Source organism: Macrobrachium nipponense, chromosome 41, assembly GCF_015104395.2.
Source record: "Macrobrachium nipponense isolate FS-2020 chromosome 41, ASM1510439v2, whole genome shotgun sequence".
In the NCBI taxonomy this organism is placed as follows: Eukaryota; Metazoa; Arthropoda; class Malacostraca; order Decapoda; family Palaemonidae; genus Macrobrachium; species Macrobrachium nipponense.
In genome coordinates, this window is record NC_061102.1 from 38,601,756 (window position 1) to 38,617,408 (window position 15,653).

A 15,653-nucleotide genomic window follows, 5' to 3' on the forward strand; every position below is an offset into this window, starting at 1 on the left:
TGAATCCTACGGAAAGCACTCTGCAGGATCCCTCCTATTCACCTCGCCCCTCCCGGCGTAGCCACAGGAAGTAGAGGGAATAGGTGAGGAAGTCTGGACGCTCTCGCTCGCCTTGCTATAGTATTTCCAAAATGACCACAGCTCTCTGGCAGGGCTGTTTGGGTCCTCCGACGTGTGTTTAATCTCCGCATATCAGCCAAATTTATAATAAGACAGATACAACCATTTCTCCCATTACTACATACGTATCAAAAATCTTTTCCGTTACGCAGAATTTTAAATCCCATAGGTTCACAATTCATAGTTTTTTTATGCAAACACAAGAAACGGAGTCAGATTTTCTATCAATATGGCATCTCATTTTGGTGCTGTTGCCAAATTTCAAACAGTTCCACGTGTTTAAATCCACGGATAAGCCGCTTAGATTCTCTCCGGGGGGCACTTTCAGTGGTCACTGTACATGTCTGGAGGCAGTTCTTTCTTAATATTGTAGGTATAGAATAAATTGGTGAGCAAAGAAATATGGAATAAAGCATAACAGAGTAAGTTTGACAAGAGCGAAAATAAACAATAGTGTACTACAGATCTCCCTCTATCTCTGACAAAATAAAAAATAGAGAACAATGACTGAATATTGCTTGAATACGATATGGCAACAAAGTTTTGGCCTAGCTGAAGTGTGGAGTGACTTAGACACCGACTTACAAGTGATTCCTGGTCATCTCACAGCCATGGATAGATATCAACTTCACAGCTGAGAAAAGCCAATTGTATACAAAATAAATTGGTATTTTCTACAGGAAAAGGTGAATGGAGGGCCTATGTTATCCCACAGAAAAGCTCTCGCTTGGACAGTTGCAAGATTTAGATTTAGAAGAGATCAAGAGCAGGGCCAAATAGGGAGATTAAAGTACCTGGGAATAAAAAACCCCTATATGTAATCTTATTGTGCTGATTACAACTGCAATCTTGAGTAAGATCAATAAACGTTACAAATGAGTGCTGGGAAAGATGGTGGCTTCGCTGTGCTCACGGAGGGCACCTCACGTGGGTGCCGCCAATTTGGATTTCAAAACTGGCTTGAAAACATATTTTAGGAAGACTTCACATGCTTCTTATCTTAGTTCGTATGGTGCTTTCATATATCACATTATGTCGATGAAATTTCAATCTTTTGAATGGTATGCATAAAGATGTAATTGTATTCTTGTTTCACCAATTAAATATCGAGTGAATAAGGCTGATCAACACGATGATGATGGCTCCACTGCGGTGTTTCCCCCTAGTACTACAGATACAAGACCCCTTACGAAGGTTTCGTCACACTTTCATCAAAGCTGCTGTTGCATTGTATCCTCCACTATAAGTTACTTCTTGTACATGTTTTGATTATCATGTGAAATATGCTGTCAATTGAGACTTGTTTACTTAAGAGCAGCACAGGGTTAAAAGTTCCCAAGTCACTGGAGCATTGTGTCTGTTATATAATTTTGATTCTCGGCTCAGCCAACATGGAATCGGATTAATGTATTTCTGGTGATAGAAATTAATTTCTCAATATAATGTGGTTCGGATCCCACAATAAGCTGTAGGTCTTGTTGCTAGGTAACCAATTAGTTCCAAGCCACATAAAAATATCTAATCCTTCGGGCCAGCCCTAGGAAAGCTGTTAATCAGCTCAGTGGTCTGGTAAAACTAAGATATACTTAACTTTCTAGCCTAACTGCTAATGCCCTATGACCCCTGTGGCTAGCGCGCACAGCGCATCTGTACCGCTTGCCAGTATACCTATAAGTGCTTGTTATTAAAAAAAAAAAAAAAAAAAAAACGCAAATAAGATGTGAGTGCCGTTCCGCCACCCCCTAGCCTGGGCTAGCCAATCATGTTATACCTACATAGAGTAGAGAGTCAAAGTTTTGTATGTAAAGTAAAGGGTCAACCGTAACTATGTACCATCATGTCTCTACACTGGAAATTACTTGTGTGCCATAAACATTTCAAGCCATTCCCCCCAACCCCAAAGCCCTGGTTCCCTACTGATAGCTAAAGGGGTGTACTTAATTAATTAATTAATGCCACCAACATGAATGCTAAATTTTAGCAGAATCAACTACAAATGCATTGGAAAACTATTTTATTTTGCATACAAGAAACGGAGCTCTAATTAAGATTAGGTTAGGTAGAGGGTCAGGACGTCCATGTAAGGACTTGACACCCTACTAGCTAGGTTAAATAGACCTTATTTTAGTCTTTTCATGTTCCCCTGCCCCCTCTCCCAAGATCCCTATTGATTAATTGTAAGAAACAGGCCTAAGGGAGAGGGGTCCAGGGTAGATCCACTATAGGGTAAACAACCGCAGTCGATCCCTTGTCATCATGTGGCTTGGCATTATTCACTATATTTAATTGGTGAAACAAGAATACAATTACATCTTTAAGCATACCATTCTATAGATTGAAGTTTCGTCAACATAATGTGATACATGAAAGCCCAATACGAACTAAAATAAGCATGTGTACTCTTCGTAAAATATGTTTTCAAGGCAGTTTTTAAATCCAATATGGCGGCAGTCGTGTGACTGGCCGTTCTAACCACAGACAATCCACCATCCTTCCCAGCAATCATTTGACAATGTTAGCGTATATATGTAACGTTTATTGATCTTACTCAAGATTGCAGTTGTAATCAGCACAATAAAACAACATTTTGTTGCCTATATTAGTGAAAGTCTGAAACTTTTTATTCCGGGGTCATGGTTTGAACTGAAACTCATTTTTACCTAGTAATCGGTGGTTTTATCCTTACTGCCATCACAAGTGAAACTCCACAGTGCTTATTTGATTGTTATTATACAAATTTTGGTCTTAATTCACTCCAAATTACACTTGAACTATGTTGCTGTTCCTGGTTCCTAAGTGTTCACTCCACAAACACAGTTACGGGCACCACACGAGTACGCGGTGTATGAGGTGCAAAGCTTTATTCCCTTAATTGTTTACTATACTCATCAATTAGTTTAACTTTACTTTGTTACTTCAAAGTGTTTTTTTAGTTCATGTCTATTAGGCTATCCCCTTTTTGCAACCAAATTAACCCCGAAAAATTACAAATATTTCTGATGTACTTACGAGCAGACGACGCAACAACAAAAATGACTCGGCGTTGCCAATCTAGTGGAACTTCACACATACACCGATGCATTTACAAACTGTTGCCATGAATTCTAGTTGTCATAGTAATGCAGTAATGATAAAATTGCTCCAATATGTATATACACTACAAATACCTAGATACGCTAATTTCACTTTCCCCGGTTTTGTGTAAGTCTTATACCCAGTTTGGAGGGTAAACACACACAAATTGACAACACTAATAAACAATTGAAGAGCGCAAAGAATGCCGTAGTTCCCTTGGATAAGTAGTCGTGGTTGGAAGTCATGTTTACGATTGTTGTGATGAAAGTGGCCCCAGTGTCTATGGGTACAAGTGGTGTGCAGATTTAGCACAGGAAATGGGAAGTTTGTTGACACAAGCGACTCTACAAACATCGAGATGGCGTCAATCTTCGAAACATTTTTAGTTACAAGTAAAAATTTAGAGAGCATCATGGGGGTAGCGTACACTGCGTTGGACACACTTTTCATTATCCTCTGTTTAATCTTAAAATATGGCCTTAATTTCTAACTATGAAGAAAATACTTTCTTCGAAAGGAGAGTAGAGGTCTTGAGCTCCTGCTGTCACCACCAACACTCATGAATGATGACCATCCACGGTGTCAGGATGTGTTGAAGTAGCTACTTATTTTGAAGGGTGGCCACAAACGCGGTAGGCACTGAGTTGGCCAGTCCAGTCGGTTGTTTACCCTATATAGTAAGTAGCTTATTCTACTGCGAGCTAGACTATGACAGTTGACATTTCTCGACACAGTTTTACCTCCTGAACAAGAATTTAAAGAAATATTTTGTTGCCCGGCTGTAATTAGCTACCGTCTACACCTAAGACTAATTTATTGCCAAAAGGAATGTCCAAGGTGGGCCTAGCCTACGAGAACACATTACCAGACAGCATAGGAAAGCTACCTAGCCAACTACCTATTAGCAAATTTAGTCCAAACAAAACAAGGGATACTTACTACCTATATAGCAAACTTAAGCATTTGAAGATTCAATGATGGTCAAGGACGAGTTATGGGTAAGTCTTAGCTTACCCTTTGCTTAAGATACGGAGCCTGGACTAGGTTAGTCCGACTCCAATTTAAAACGACACAGAATCACTTTCCCAATTTCCCAAGCGAATGGCCAGGAACACTCATCGTTGGACGAGGAGCTGCCGCCTGCCAGGAGCAAGGATAAAACTCCTCCAGGTGGTGAAGTGTGCCGGGCAAAGTTACCAAGATTTAACTTTTCCTTTTTTTTTATATTTAATTCTATTGCTGAAAAGAATTGGCGCAGTAAGTGTGCTCGCAGGCACAAGAATATACAATTTTCAAAATAAATATCAACGTTTTGATTACGAGCATTGTTATGCTGTTTCATCTGATTAATGCAAAATAACTACACGATAATTCCTTAACGCATATTGGAACCCTCCATCGACCTTAAAATATTGCATATTAAACCAATTATTGTTCATAGTAATAATAATTAAAGGGTGAAAACATAATGTTATAAACATCTAAAATGTACTACACAAGAAAACTGTGGATATTTTAAGGATATTTCACTGGGTGACCGATATTACGAGAATACTCTTTGCAAGGTCCCTTATTCTATATACCTTGTTATAGACATTGACTATAAAGCGTCAATCACTATAACTGATTCACTTAAGGTAGATTCTCGGATCAAAGACTATATACGAAAGATGGGAAACTGACTATTAATACCATTAAAAAACACATCATCCAACCCGTCAGAATGCGCGCCATCTATTGATCATGCCCTCAACTAAAACTCGGCTGTGGCATAGCGCGGCTTTTTTAAATGTTAAAATTTATTCTTATGCTGCAATAAACTTCTCTTTATAAATTATTGAATACTAAATCGATTAATATTGCTTGTTAACATGATTATAGGGCTCTATCATTAGCTTATGACTTATATATTAGGCATTTCTGAATCATTAGATAAAATCCTCCAGTTAATGTAACATTAATTGCTAAGTATCTTTATCTAAAATTGAGAGGGTAGTTAGAATGAAACAAACTTATTCTCATATTATCTTATTATTTCACCAATATAGTATACAGTAATTATTTTCCTTTTTTTGGGCTTGTGCTTATGATTGTATACTGTACATACCTAAGCGACTATACACAAATGTTCTTGCAAAGAACATAAACAAAGTAAAAGAAATGGCACATGCTTCATTTGCATGCAATAGTCATACAAGTCATGCAAACAAAACATGCATATATCAGAATTTAAATAGCAAACAAAGCATGGGATAATCAAAACCAATAATATGAAATCAAAATGAAAAAGCAGACTTAACTTGCATGCTGATTAGGCAAAAGTTAAGCAATATTTGATAATAAAACTAAGAAAAGTACAACAACAAAGTAGTAAAAGTAAGGTACCCTTTTATAACAAATGCAATGCTGTATTTTACAGAATACTGTATAAGCAAAAATCTAGGTTTAACTTAATTTTCATAAAAAGCAAATAAAAATTGAAATCACAAATCAAATAGGTAACAAACCACAGATAAATCATTCAACCAAAACAATTAGATTTCAAAACTACAAAAAAACAAGCGTAACATGCTAAAAAAAAAAAAGGGATATCATCAACAAAAAACTGTCATGGTTAGAAATAAAAAATGTAAGCATGCCAATACTGTACGTATATCAAATTAAGTAAAAAAATACAAAACTTCAAGAAATAATACAGTACAGTATAATGAAGTTGACAAACATAATATATTGAAAGGATGCTCTATCAGCAACAGGAAAAAACATAGGAATGCAAAAACAAAATAAATACAGTACATGCATAAGTAATCTTCATTTTAAATCAATGAAAAACTGAATAAATACATACGGTACATTTTTGTTAATGTCCAAGTCCAGGAAGTGGCCTAAAACCCTGAAAAAAAATATTAGACATTATTTTACTGATGAGTCACTTTAATTACCTTTCTCATTTTTTTTCTTGCATTAAAGTCATTATTATCTTTTCTCTTTTTTATCAAAGTTTGATTGTAAAATTTGGCAAAATAATGTAGTCACATTTTTATATAATATTCTATAATCAAGTTCTCAGCAACCTCACATATACCAGTATTTATAATATTTTTACTATTTATAATATTAGTTAAGTTTGCTTTAATATCTGCTTTATGAAATAAGTTGTCTATATATTCTTCAAATATATCTTCAATTGCAGTAACAAATAATATAATATGATTACTTGCATATTTCAAATACCTAATTGATTCAGAGTCCTTGTGACATAAAAATATCTGATCAGATCTTACTGGTGTATCATGTACCCTGTCTTCTGTAAATGAGTTACATTTGGGACATATGTGACTTTAATTTTTTACATATGTAACCTGATACATATGTTACTACATTTTCCTTAATTTTAGTAGAAGTATAGTCAATAAATGACTCATCATTCTGACTGTTGGGATCAAACATTGAAAAATATACAGAAATGGATTCATGTTTCCCTACAGAAGTACTTTCATCCTTTTCTTCCATGGGTGAAATTTCTCTTGGCTCATCGGCTGGTGTAAATTCATCAGGATTAAAAGAGGAAAAAAAATCTGCAAGAGGATCTGATGGTGTGTCCATAACTTTTTCTTGTGCAAAGGAGTTCTCCAAATCTTCCTGTAATGCAGTGTGCAAATTATCATTTTGATTTCCTTTCAAGATGTCCATTATTGTATTTGCATCACTAGTATAATTACCTTTCACAGAATTTAGCATAATATTATTTGAAATTATGCCATTGACTATTTTCACAAACTGTTCCGCTGTTGGTGTATCATTGTTCCCCCCTGCATTCCTTACACTACTAAAAAAGTTTTCCAATGCATCCTGGTTTAATCTGTTTGTCAGCAAATACTTGAAATTATAATGATTATTTAAATCACGCCACAAATGTTGTAAACTTTTAACGTTGAGTTGCCATCCTGCAATACATGGAATGAATGAGCTCTTTCCAGATACTTTTAACGAACTCAACCATAGTTCTGAATGTTTAAGATTTTCTAACTGACCATTAGCTGAACTGAAGGCAAATCTCTTGCTCTTGTAATGACTGATATGATTATTATTGAAAATGTCAAATAAACTATCAATTTCATTCAAGAAATGTGCTGTATACTTTGCATCTTCTGGTAGAGCACCTAATTCAGAATATGCATTTATTCCAGCAGCCACAGTGTGACTCAAAACTTCTGCATCTAAACCTACCCTCATTTTCTCAAACGAATTACAATATATATGTCTATCAGTTAGCTTTGGAGCTAATTTCAAGGACATTCTGCTGTCTCTTTCATAGAACTTTTCAATATATTTCCATTTAATACTTTTTTCATTTACTAGAAAGTCCTTTTTCATAAGGTTGTTCCTGATGCTCTTTAACAAGTGAGGAGGATCATAAAAGAAATATATCTTTTCATCATTTACAACTGTAAACGGTGAAGCCAGTGAAATATTGAGTTTTGTAAAGACACTCCTGTTTGTTGCATCCTGATCAGCAATAACAAATTTGGGGCTCAGTCCTGTCATTTGTAATTTCATTAAACAGTCAGTGACCATTGTTTTCAATACATCTGATTTTATGCTCTTATGGAAAAGAAAATAACCTATGGTTTGTTTCCATTTTGAAGTTAGACCTTTGACCATGAAGACCATTGCATACTTTGCTGGTTTGTTTGAGCTTCCATATTCTCCCAGATCTTCCATACCATGAAACTTGTCACGATGGACATCATAATTAATGAATTCTTTGATGGAAATGGCATAAAAAACAACACCACATACCCTTTCTTGTTGTGTCATTGCTTTTGCTTTCTCTTTCAATAATCCGAATAATGATTCATTCCACCCACTGTTTAATTTCAGAGTCTGAATCCAGTTCCTTATCCTGCGTGGTGTGGGCAAAATAAATATTTGTGATAGGAAACGGTACATTTTAGAATTTCTAAAGTATAAACTTAAAGCAAGACAGCGCTGGGCCAGGGAGTATCGTCGACCCTTAGTCTTTACAGAACTCAACAGTATTGTGATTTGAAAAAACTCTAATCCATAACCTTTCAAATATTTTGATACGTTTCGGATAACTGATGAGGGCAATTTACATTTTGTGCAATCACTTTGTACCTTTTTCAAACGTTGAACTTTAGTGAGCAATCTGTTCCATCTTGCTTTCCATTTTTGATTAGATTTATAATGATTTGTTCTAATCCGAGGTTGCTTCATATCAGATTTACTATCTGAAAAACACATATTCAATTAGGTATATATACGTATAGGGACGGATTAACGACAAGTTCCAGCCGTCTGCTGTATTGTAATTGACTGATCATTGCTTGAAATTATATATAAAATCTATAAAGATACTTACCAGATTCTGTACATTCAGTAATCTGCACGTCTACTGTTAGATCTTCAACAGGAACTTGTGGAGTGATTGATTGATTTATTGTATTGTTCTCAGGCAATAGCCTAACACTGGGACCAAAAGGAGAAGCATCCTGAACATCAGATTCATTTCCAACAAGCTGAGGGGGCTTGTCACCCAACGAATGCCCCAATTCAACTGAAATATAATATCAATTAGCATATCATGAAACACAAATTTGACACAAATAATGAAATTACAGTACTGTACACCAATAAATTACAAATGAAAACAAATTGAAAAAAATTGTGTAAAATCAAACAGAGATTATTTTTCATATAACAGCACTAAGTTTACAGACTATATTAAGAGGTATTGTATATTCATTCAAGTAAAAAAATTATTTATAAGGAACCTATCAATACTTGGAATTGCATATAGGAAAATGTATAGTTTTTATTATCATTCACACCTCATAAGTAATCTACTGTATTTTAGTAAATGGCAAATCATGTATCAAATTTTTATATGTTAACTTTCTTCAGTATAAACAAATCTTATGTTAATTCACTTATATTTAGAATACTAGCCAATCTTAATGATTAAAATAAAGTAACTTACAAAATTTGGGATAATGTGCCTCAAATGATGAGGGGTCAGAAAACTGCAGGTCTCCCACTGGAAAGATATTAAGTTTGGGGTGAAGCAGTTGCAGAGAGACTATTCATTATAAGTTTAATTTAAAATATTGATTAAATGCTTTACTTTTAAATATTAACTCTATATATCAGGATATCATTATGAATATCATTAATATAGTGTACTGTATTAAGAAAATTAACAGAGAACAATGCATGCATGGCAGGATAAAGTAGCCATATGATTATACCTAAATCTGTTGTAAATTCATGTAGGTCATACACAATGTCACTGGGTCTGACACTTGGGTCATAATTTATAGGAAGGTTACATGAATCTGAAATAAATGAGTAATTATTAAACAAAATCACATGAAACACTTTCACTTAGAACAGGCACTAGTAATACTGTATATGCTAATCAAATTACAGCATAACACTTCAAGGTTTTTATTATCTACTGACATTTTACTCCTTTAAAAGCAATATTAATGAAGTAAAAATGAAAATGTGCACTGAACTGTACCTGTGCCAGATTTTTCAAAAATGCTTTCAAATGTTGCAGTACTGCACTCAGAGTTGTATGTTATTGCTGGTGCTGCAGATGTATCATTTGGATTACCTGTGAAAGTGGGAATGAGTTACTAGTATAACTAACATTTTCAGTGCATAATACTGTACTATAAAAATGTATTATAAAACAAATTACAGTATATAACAACATATTTATATTATAGCAATAACATATTCATCAACACCTGCAAGATTTTGATCTGGACACGCATTTTTATTGAGTCTTGAGGAATCCGGAGTCACATAGTTCTTGCAGGAAAAGTGAAGACTGCAGACTCTACAACAGTTTTTTACATATTTTGTACTTTTATCAAGAAGACATTTAATATTGATAACTCTAATCCACTGTAGGCATCTGCAAATACATAGACATAGATATTATGAAGCAGGGTGGCAATTTATCATTTGTCATTTGAGGGAAGTTGAAATCCATGTCTAAGGGAAGTTACAATATACAGTGTTTCTTAATAATTATATATCTGATATTTAGGTACTTATTCCTAAAATATTATATACCGTACATAAAACAATACACATGTGTCAGACAAATCTAAGAACCTAGAGGAATGAATACAGTTTATTATATTTTATGATTATTTATTAAGCTCTTGATCAAGTCAGAACCTATTTATAACAATTTATCAAAATCTCATAGCCCAATTGTGGGAGTTCTCAAAAATGCATATTCAATTGGCACCCTTTTATGAAGGTAATGTAACCAACACTTCTGCCTGGTATTTTCTAGTAAAATGCCTTTCTGCAAGAAGCATACACATTCCTAAAAAAATTTGAAACATTTATTCTAATTAACTTGAACCATGTTTCTTTTTGCATCATGTACAGTACAAGCAAATATCATAGGTTTTCACAACTTGTTTTGCCAATTTATTACTACTGTATTACTGTGTACATTTGCTGCCAAATGGTAAATTTACTTTGGAATACTATGTGGGGTGTTGGTACCAATTACAAGGTTTCATTTTAAAAATTGAACAATTATGAGCATATAATGCAGAAACATAGATGAAACGGTAAGAATGGATCTTGTGGGAGCAGATATGCTGGTTGGCATGTAATTTTTTTTTATTTTGAATGCTTTTATCCATACATATAGGAAAATTCAATCATAGATTAAAAGGTTAGTGAACTTGAAATTAAAGTAAAACACTCTAAACTTAACTAACCTACTTATGCTCTCCCATATGAATGCTCCCACAAGTTCCATCCTTCCTGATGAAACAACTTTGGTTTGCTAAATAGTTGCTTATTAATGAAAAATTAAGGTAAACATTTATAACTACAACCCAAGGTTAAGCTGCTGAGAATATAACATAACTACAGTATATATACACTATATCAAAGTTGCTGTGAGTAGCCTATATGGAAAAGGCATGGAGACCCAATATTCACGAATTGTATGACAGTGATAGGAATTGGTATGTTTATTTCATATTTCTAGAGATTTTCAAGATATGCAAATATAACTTTAAGGTATTTATTTGAAATACAATTGACGCCTCTAAATGACAAGAAAATTTAGTTTTTCTAGTTGATTTTGATATGTTTTGCAAGATAGCTTCATTTCCATTGCAAATTACTGTTAACCTGGTTAGGTAACTTGGCATGGTTATGGTACTGCTGATATGGTTAGGTTTACTGTTGACATGATTAGGCTACTGATGTACACTACCAGGAAGGTTAGGTTGGCTGTTGGGGTTTCAAATGGCAAATATTTTTTTCTAGTCGAAAATCACATATAAATATATTTTCTTTCCGCTTAGAGGCGTGCACCGTATTGTAAATATTTTCCAATATTTATTTCGGAATAACACTGCACCGACATTCAATTTTGCTTTGGTCTATTTTATTTCTTCATTTTCTCTAAAAGTCATCATGTACTTTGTAACAGATGTAATGATTTTATTACCTTTCTTTATTCTGAGGAAAAGCATGAAAAATCAGATGGGGAAAATCATTTTTCGTCTTATTGCAAACCACACACGGGTGATGATGGCTTCGCCCACTCATGATTGAAATTGAATGGCCCGCTTTGTGAAAAAGTAAACAAACAGACGATGTAGGCAGGTGCAATGCTACCGCCATCTTCATTTCATGCCAGGTACTAAATTGTATGCGGCCGATGCTGCTGAGGCTTGAGCTTCCCATCTTTCGTGTATAGTCTTTGTTCTCGGATGAGCCTTATTCTTACGAGACGTTTGTTTGGTGGCCGCTGATTGGCTGGTACCGGGAGGTAGGCAGCTCCCAGCCAATCAGCGGCCGCCAAACTAACGTCTCGTAGGCATAGGGATCACCCAAGAATCTACCTTAAGTGAACCAGTTATAGAGCGGCCATATTGGAAGGTCTCGGTCCAGTTCTTAGTACTATACTTTATTACTATGATTATTGTTATCGTTTTTACTATTATTATCATCTTATTACTATCAATATCATTACTTTTACAATTATTATTATTATTGCTGTTGCTGGTATTACTATCCTTATTATGATTATTATTGTTGCTGGTATTATTATTATCCTTATGATGATAATGATGATGATGATTATATTAATAATTATTACTAGACCCAATTTCACAGAAAACAATTACCTTACACAAACAGGATGACCTAAGCACTCCAGCCTTATAGTCATGTCCTAAGCATCTGCTCTTGGATCTCAGCAATGTCTAGCATAAATGGTTCCTGTAAATTACAGGACTTCCTTTGCATACAGTCACTAAACACTTAACTAAACAGTAATGTACAATCACTAAACATTAACATTCACAATACATTTACACTCACTAAACACACATTTACTATGCACTCACACTCACTAAACACTGTAAACTCACTTAAGACTCACTAGGCACTCACAATACGCTAAATGCTCACCAAACACTCATAAAACACTAAACACTCACTGTATCCCAAACACTCAAAAACATTCACTAATCACTCACTAAATCCTAAACATTCATTAAACACTAAATACTCACTGTACATTCACTAAACCCTAACACTCATTAAACACTAAATACTCGCTAAACCCTAAATGCTCACTAATCCTCTAAACACTCCTTATACACTAATCAGTGAATGAAGATCCACTCATCACTCATTAAACACTCACTAAACACATACACGAAACATTTTCTAAACTCCAACATTCACAAGACATTCTAATATTAAACACTCACTAAAAATTTGCTGAATATACTTACTAAATATTCGCTAAACACTAAGAGTCACTAAAACCAAAACGCTTACTGAACACACACTAAACATTCACTAAACCCTAAACACTCACTAAATAGCTACTTACAGTAAATATTTACTGAAAACTTATACAATAAACATCCATATAAACCCTAAACACTCACTAACCATTCAGTGAATGCTTACACTAAACATTCACTAACCCAAAAAACCTTTCTGAATACTTCAGTAAACATTTACTGAATACTTACAAACCAAACATTCACTAAGCACTCACATTCTAAACACTTATTAAACACTAAACACTTACTGAATAATTACACACTAAACACTAACATTCACAACTCTATATATAGACACTCACTAACATTCCCAAAACACTCATTAAAACCCTTGAATCATTAAACATTCACTGAATACTTACACAATAAACATTCACTAAACTTTAAACACTCTGTAAACATTCAATGAATACTTACACTAAACCCTAAACTAAACATTCACTAAACAATTACTCATAAACATTTGCTAAACACTTACTCATTAAACCCTAAATATTTGCTAACAATTACTCATTAAACATTAACGATAATAAAAATTAACAATCCCACTAATCCCGTTCAATTTGCGGGTTACCAGACCTTTAAAGATGGTAGGTATAAAGATCGCAACTCCATGTAGTATATACCCTATGGAAATACTACAGTACTACTGTCGAGTGTCATAGGCGTGATCCATAAAGCTAGAGGGTCTTGGGAGAGCACTATTATCTTTGGCTGGTCGTCTAGTAGTAAAAAATATTTATTACTAGGCAAAAAATTTTTTTCATTGGGGTCGCCCCATTATAATGGTGAAATAAAGCACTGCAAGAAAACATTACTTGGCTTGCCAGTATTTACCGTAAAACGGCATTTTTACAAAAAGAACTTCAACTAAGCAAAGTAAGTGAATGCTTTCAACTTTGCACATCAATTGGTGTCCCCGAACGTAAAACACAATATATAGTCATGAAGGGAAGGCTTAAGTTGGATATCCCAAGAAAGTAGATGACATACAAGGTATTTTTAGAAGATAGATGAAGCACATGGTTTTTAATTCTATGCACACTTATGTTTATAATTATACCTAGGAAATGATGCACGTTACATATATCTGTTTCATTGTTATGTGAAGTTTACCAAAATAATAAAATGCTACATACTTGTACTGTATTGTATTTCATTTACCACTTGCTGCAATTCATTTCTATAACCGCCTTACCTGGGTACCAATTCACAGTGTAGTTGCAAATACACAGAGCTTTTCCCCATTTTTGTACACATTTAGCCTCTGGCTTACTCGTATGGATGAATGTATGAGTTTTAGGGCAAAAGCCCAGGCACTAGGGCCAAAGAAGCCATTCAGCGCACTGGCTTACTTGACACACACCTTTGAAGTAGCAGTCATGGACCGTACACTTGGGAGGAATGGAATACCCTCTACTTAACGAGTCGACAATGCAACTGCTACTGTACTGGCATAAGAGTAACTGAACTGAACTGAACTGAATATAGTTTAGGCCAAAGGCCAAGCACTGGTACCTCCGAGGCCATTCAGCATTGAAATGGAAATTGACAGCAAAAGGTTGAAAGGTAAAAAGGAAGCTGCAAAGAACCTTGAGTAAAGCCAACAGTTCACCATGAGGTACACTGATGGCACCACCATCCTATGGGGAGGCATGAGTAACATACCAGCACTTCATAAGAGTACAAGCCTTGTTTACCTGTCATAAGTCTTTGCTCCCTCTTAACTATAGTAAATGGATAGTTTTATCTTTTAAACATCTCTCACACTTCCAGTCCTGAAGCCGCTCATAGCCAAGTGCTGTTAAACACAACTAAGGTTCAACTGATGTAGGCAGTCTTGAACAGAGCACAAAATTTGCTTAATTATTATATCATCAGATGAAACCTATTCACATGGAACAAGCCCACAGGGTCATTGACTTGAAATTCAAGCTACCAAAGAATGTTAGTTTCAATCTATCACCCTGACCCCACACTGAAGCAGTAACTAATCATGATACAGAGCCAGTAGTTTTTCATAGCCCAGGGGAAGGCACAAGCCAGTGACATCTGAGCAGCATGCCGCAATGCTAGCGACCATACCAACACACCAGCTACAAGGAGATACACTTGCTTAAAAGCAAGTGTATGTGCAGAATTGTCTGTAGGTTCTGAAGGAAAACACACATTTTTTGTAATTTTATTTTTGCTAATAAATAAATAAATTTCCTATTACGTCTCCCTTTCAGAGCCCACAAATAGGTAACAATTGACTATAGAGTCTTAAGTGATCCATCTCGGTATCCACATAAGACCCCAACCCACGTTTAAAAATCTCTGTACACATTTGCATAAAAAAATATCACTATCCTTTCTTAGGATGAGCGAGGTAAGGCATTATTCAGGATAAATTGTAACTTTACAAATGAAATCAAGTTCACAAGTTGACATTGACAATGTGTTTTAATATCATTACACAATGATCTCACTTTGTGAAGCTACAACTATCCAGAGTAGAAAGAGCTATCTACAATTAATCATTTTAAAATTGCACCATTATTTTGGTATAGAACAAGTATTTTCAAAGCAAATACAAATGCT

General features: G+C 34.8%; 2 protein-coding genes across 2 annotated transcripts in view; both read right to left on the reverse strand.

Annotated features, from left to right (window-relative positions):
* Positions 1 to 4,324, reverse strand: part of LOC135212704 (uncharacterized) — a 123,650-nt gene extending 119,326 nt beyond the window's left edge. The window contains exon 1 of the mRNA XM_064246395.1: positions 4,135 to 4,324. The gene's annotated coding sequence lies outside the window, so the exon portion shown is untranslated. The remainder of the gene's footprint in view (positions 1 to 4,134) is intronic.
* A 3,834-nt stretch (positions 4,325 to 8,158) lies between these two features.
* LOC135212827 (uncharacterized) lies at positions 8,159 to 14,318 on the reverse strand. Its single transcript, XM_064246598.1, has 8 exons — positions 14,269 to 14,318; positions 9,975 to 10,144; positions 9,743 to 9,838; positions 9,468 to 9,554; positions 9,200 to 9,256; positions 8,582 to 8,776; positions 8,268 to 8,450; positions 8,159 to 8,187 (listed from the first exon to the last, which is right to left on the reverse strand). The coding sequence occupies exons 1-8, from the start codon at positions 14,316 to 14,318 to the stop codon at positions 8,159 to 8,161; spliced, it is 867 nt and encodes a 288-aa protein (XP_064102668.1).
* Positions 14,319 to 15,653: the final 1,335 nt, after the last annotated feature.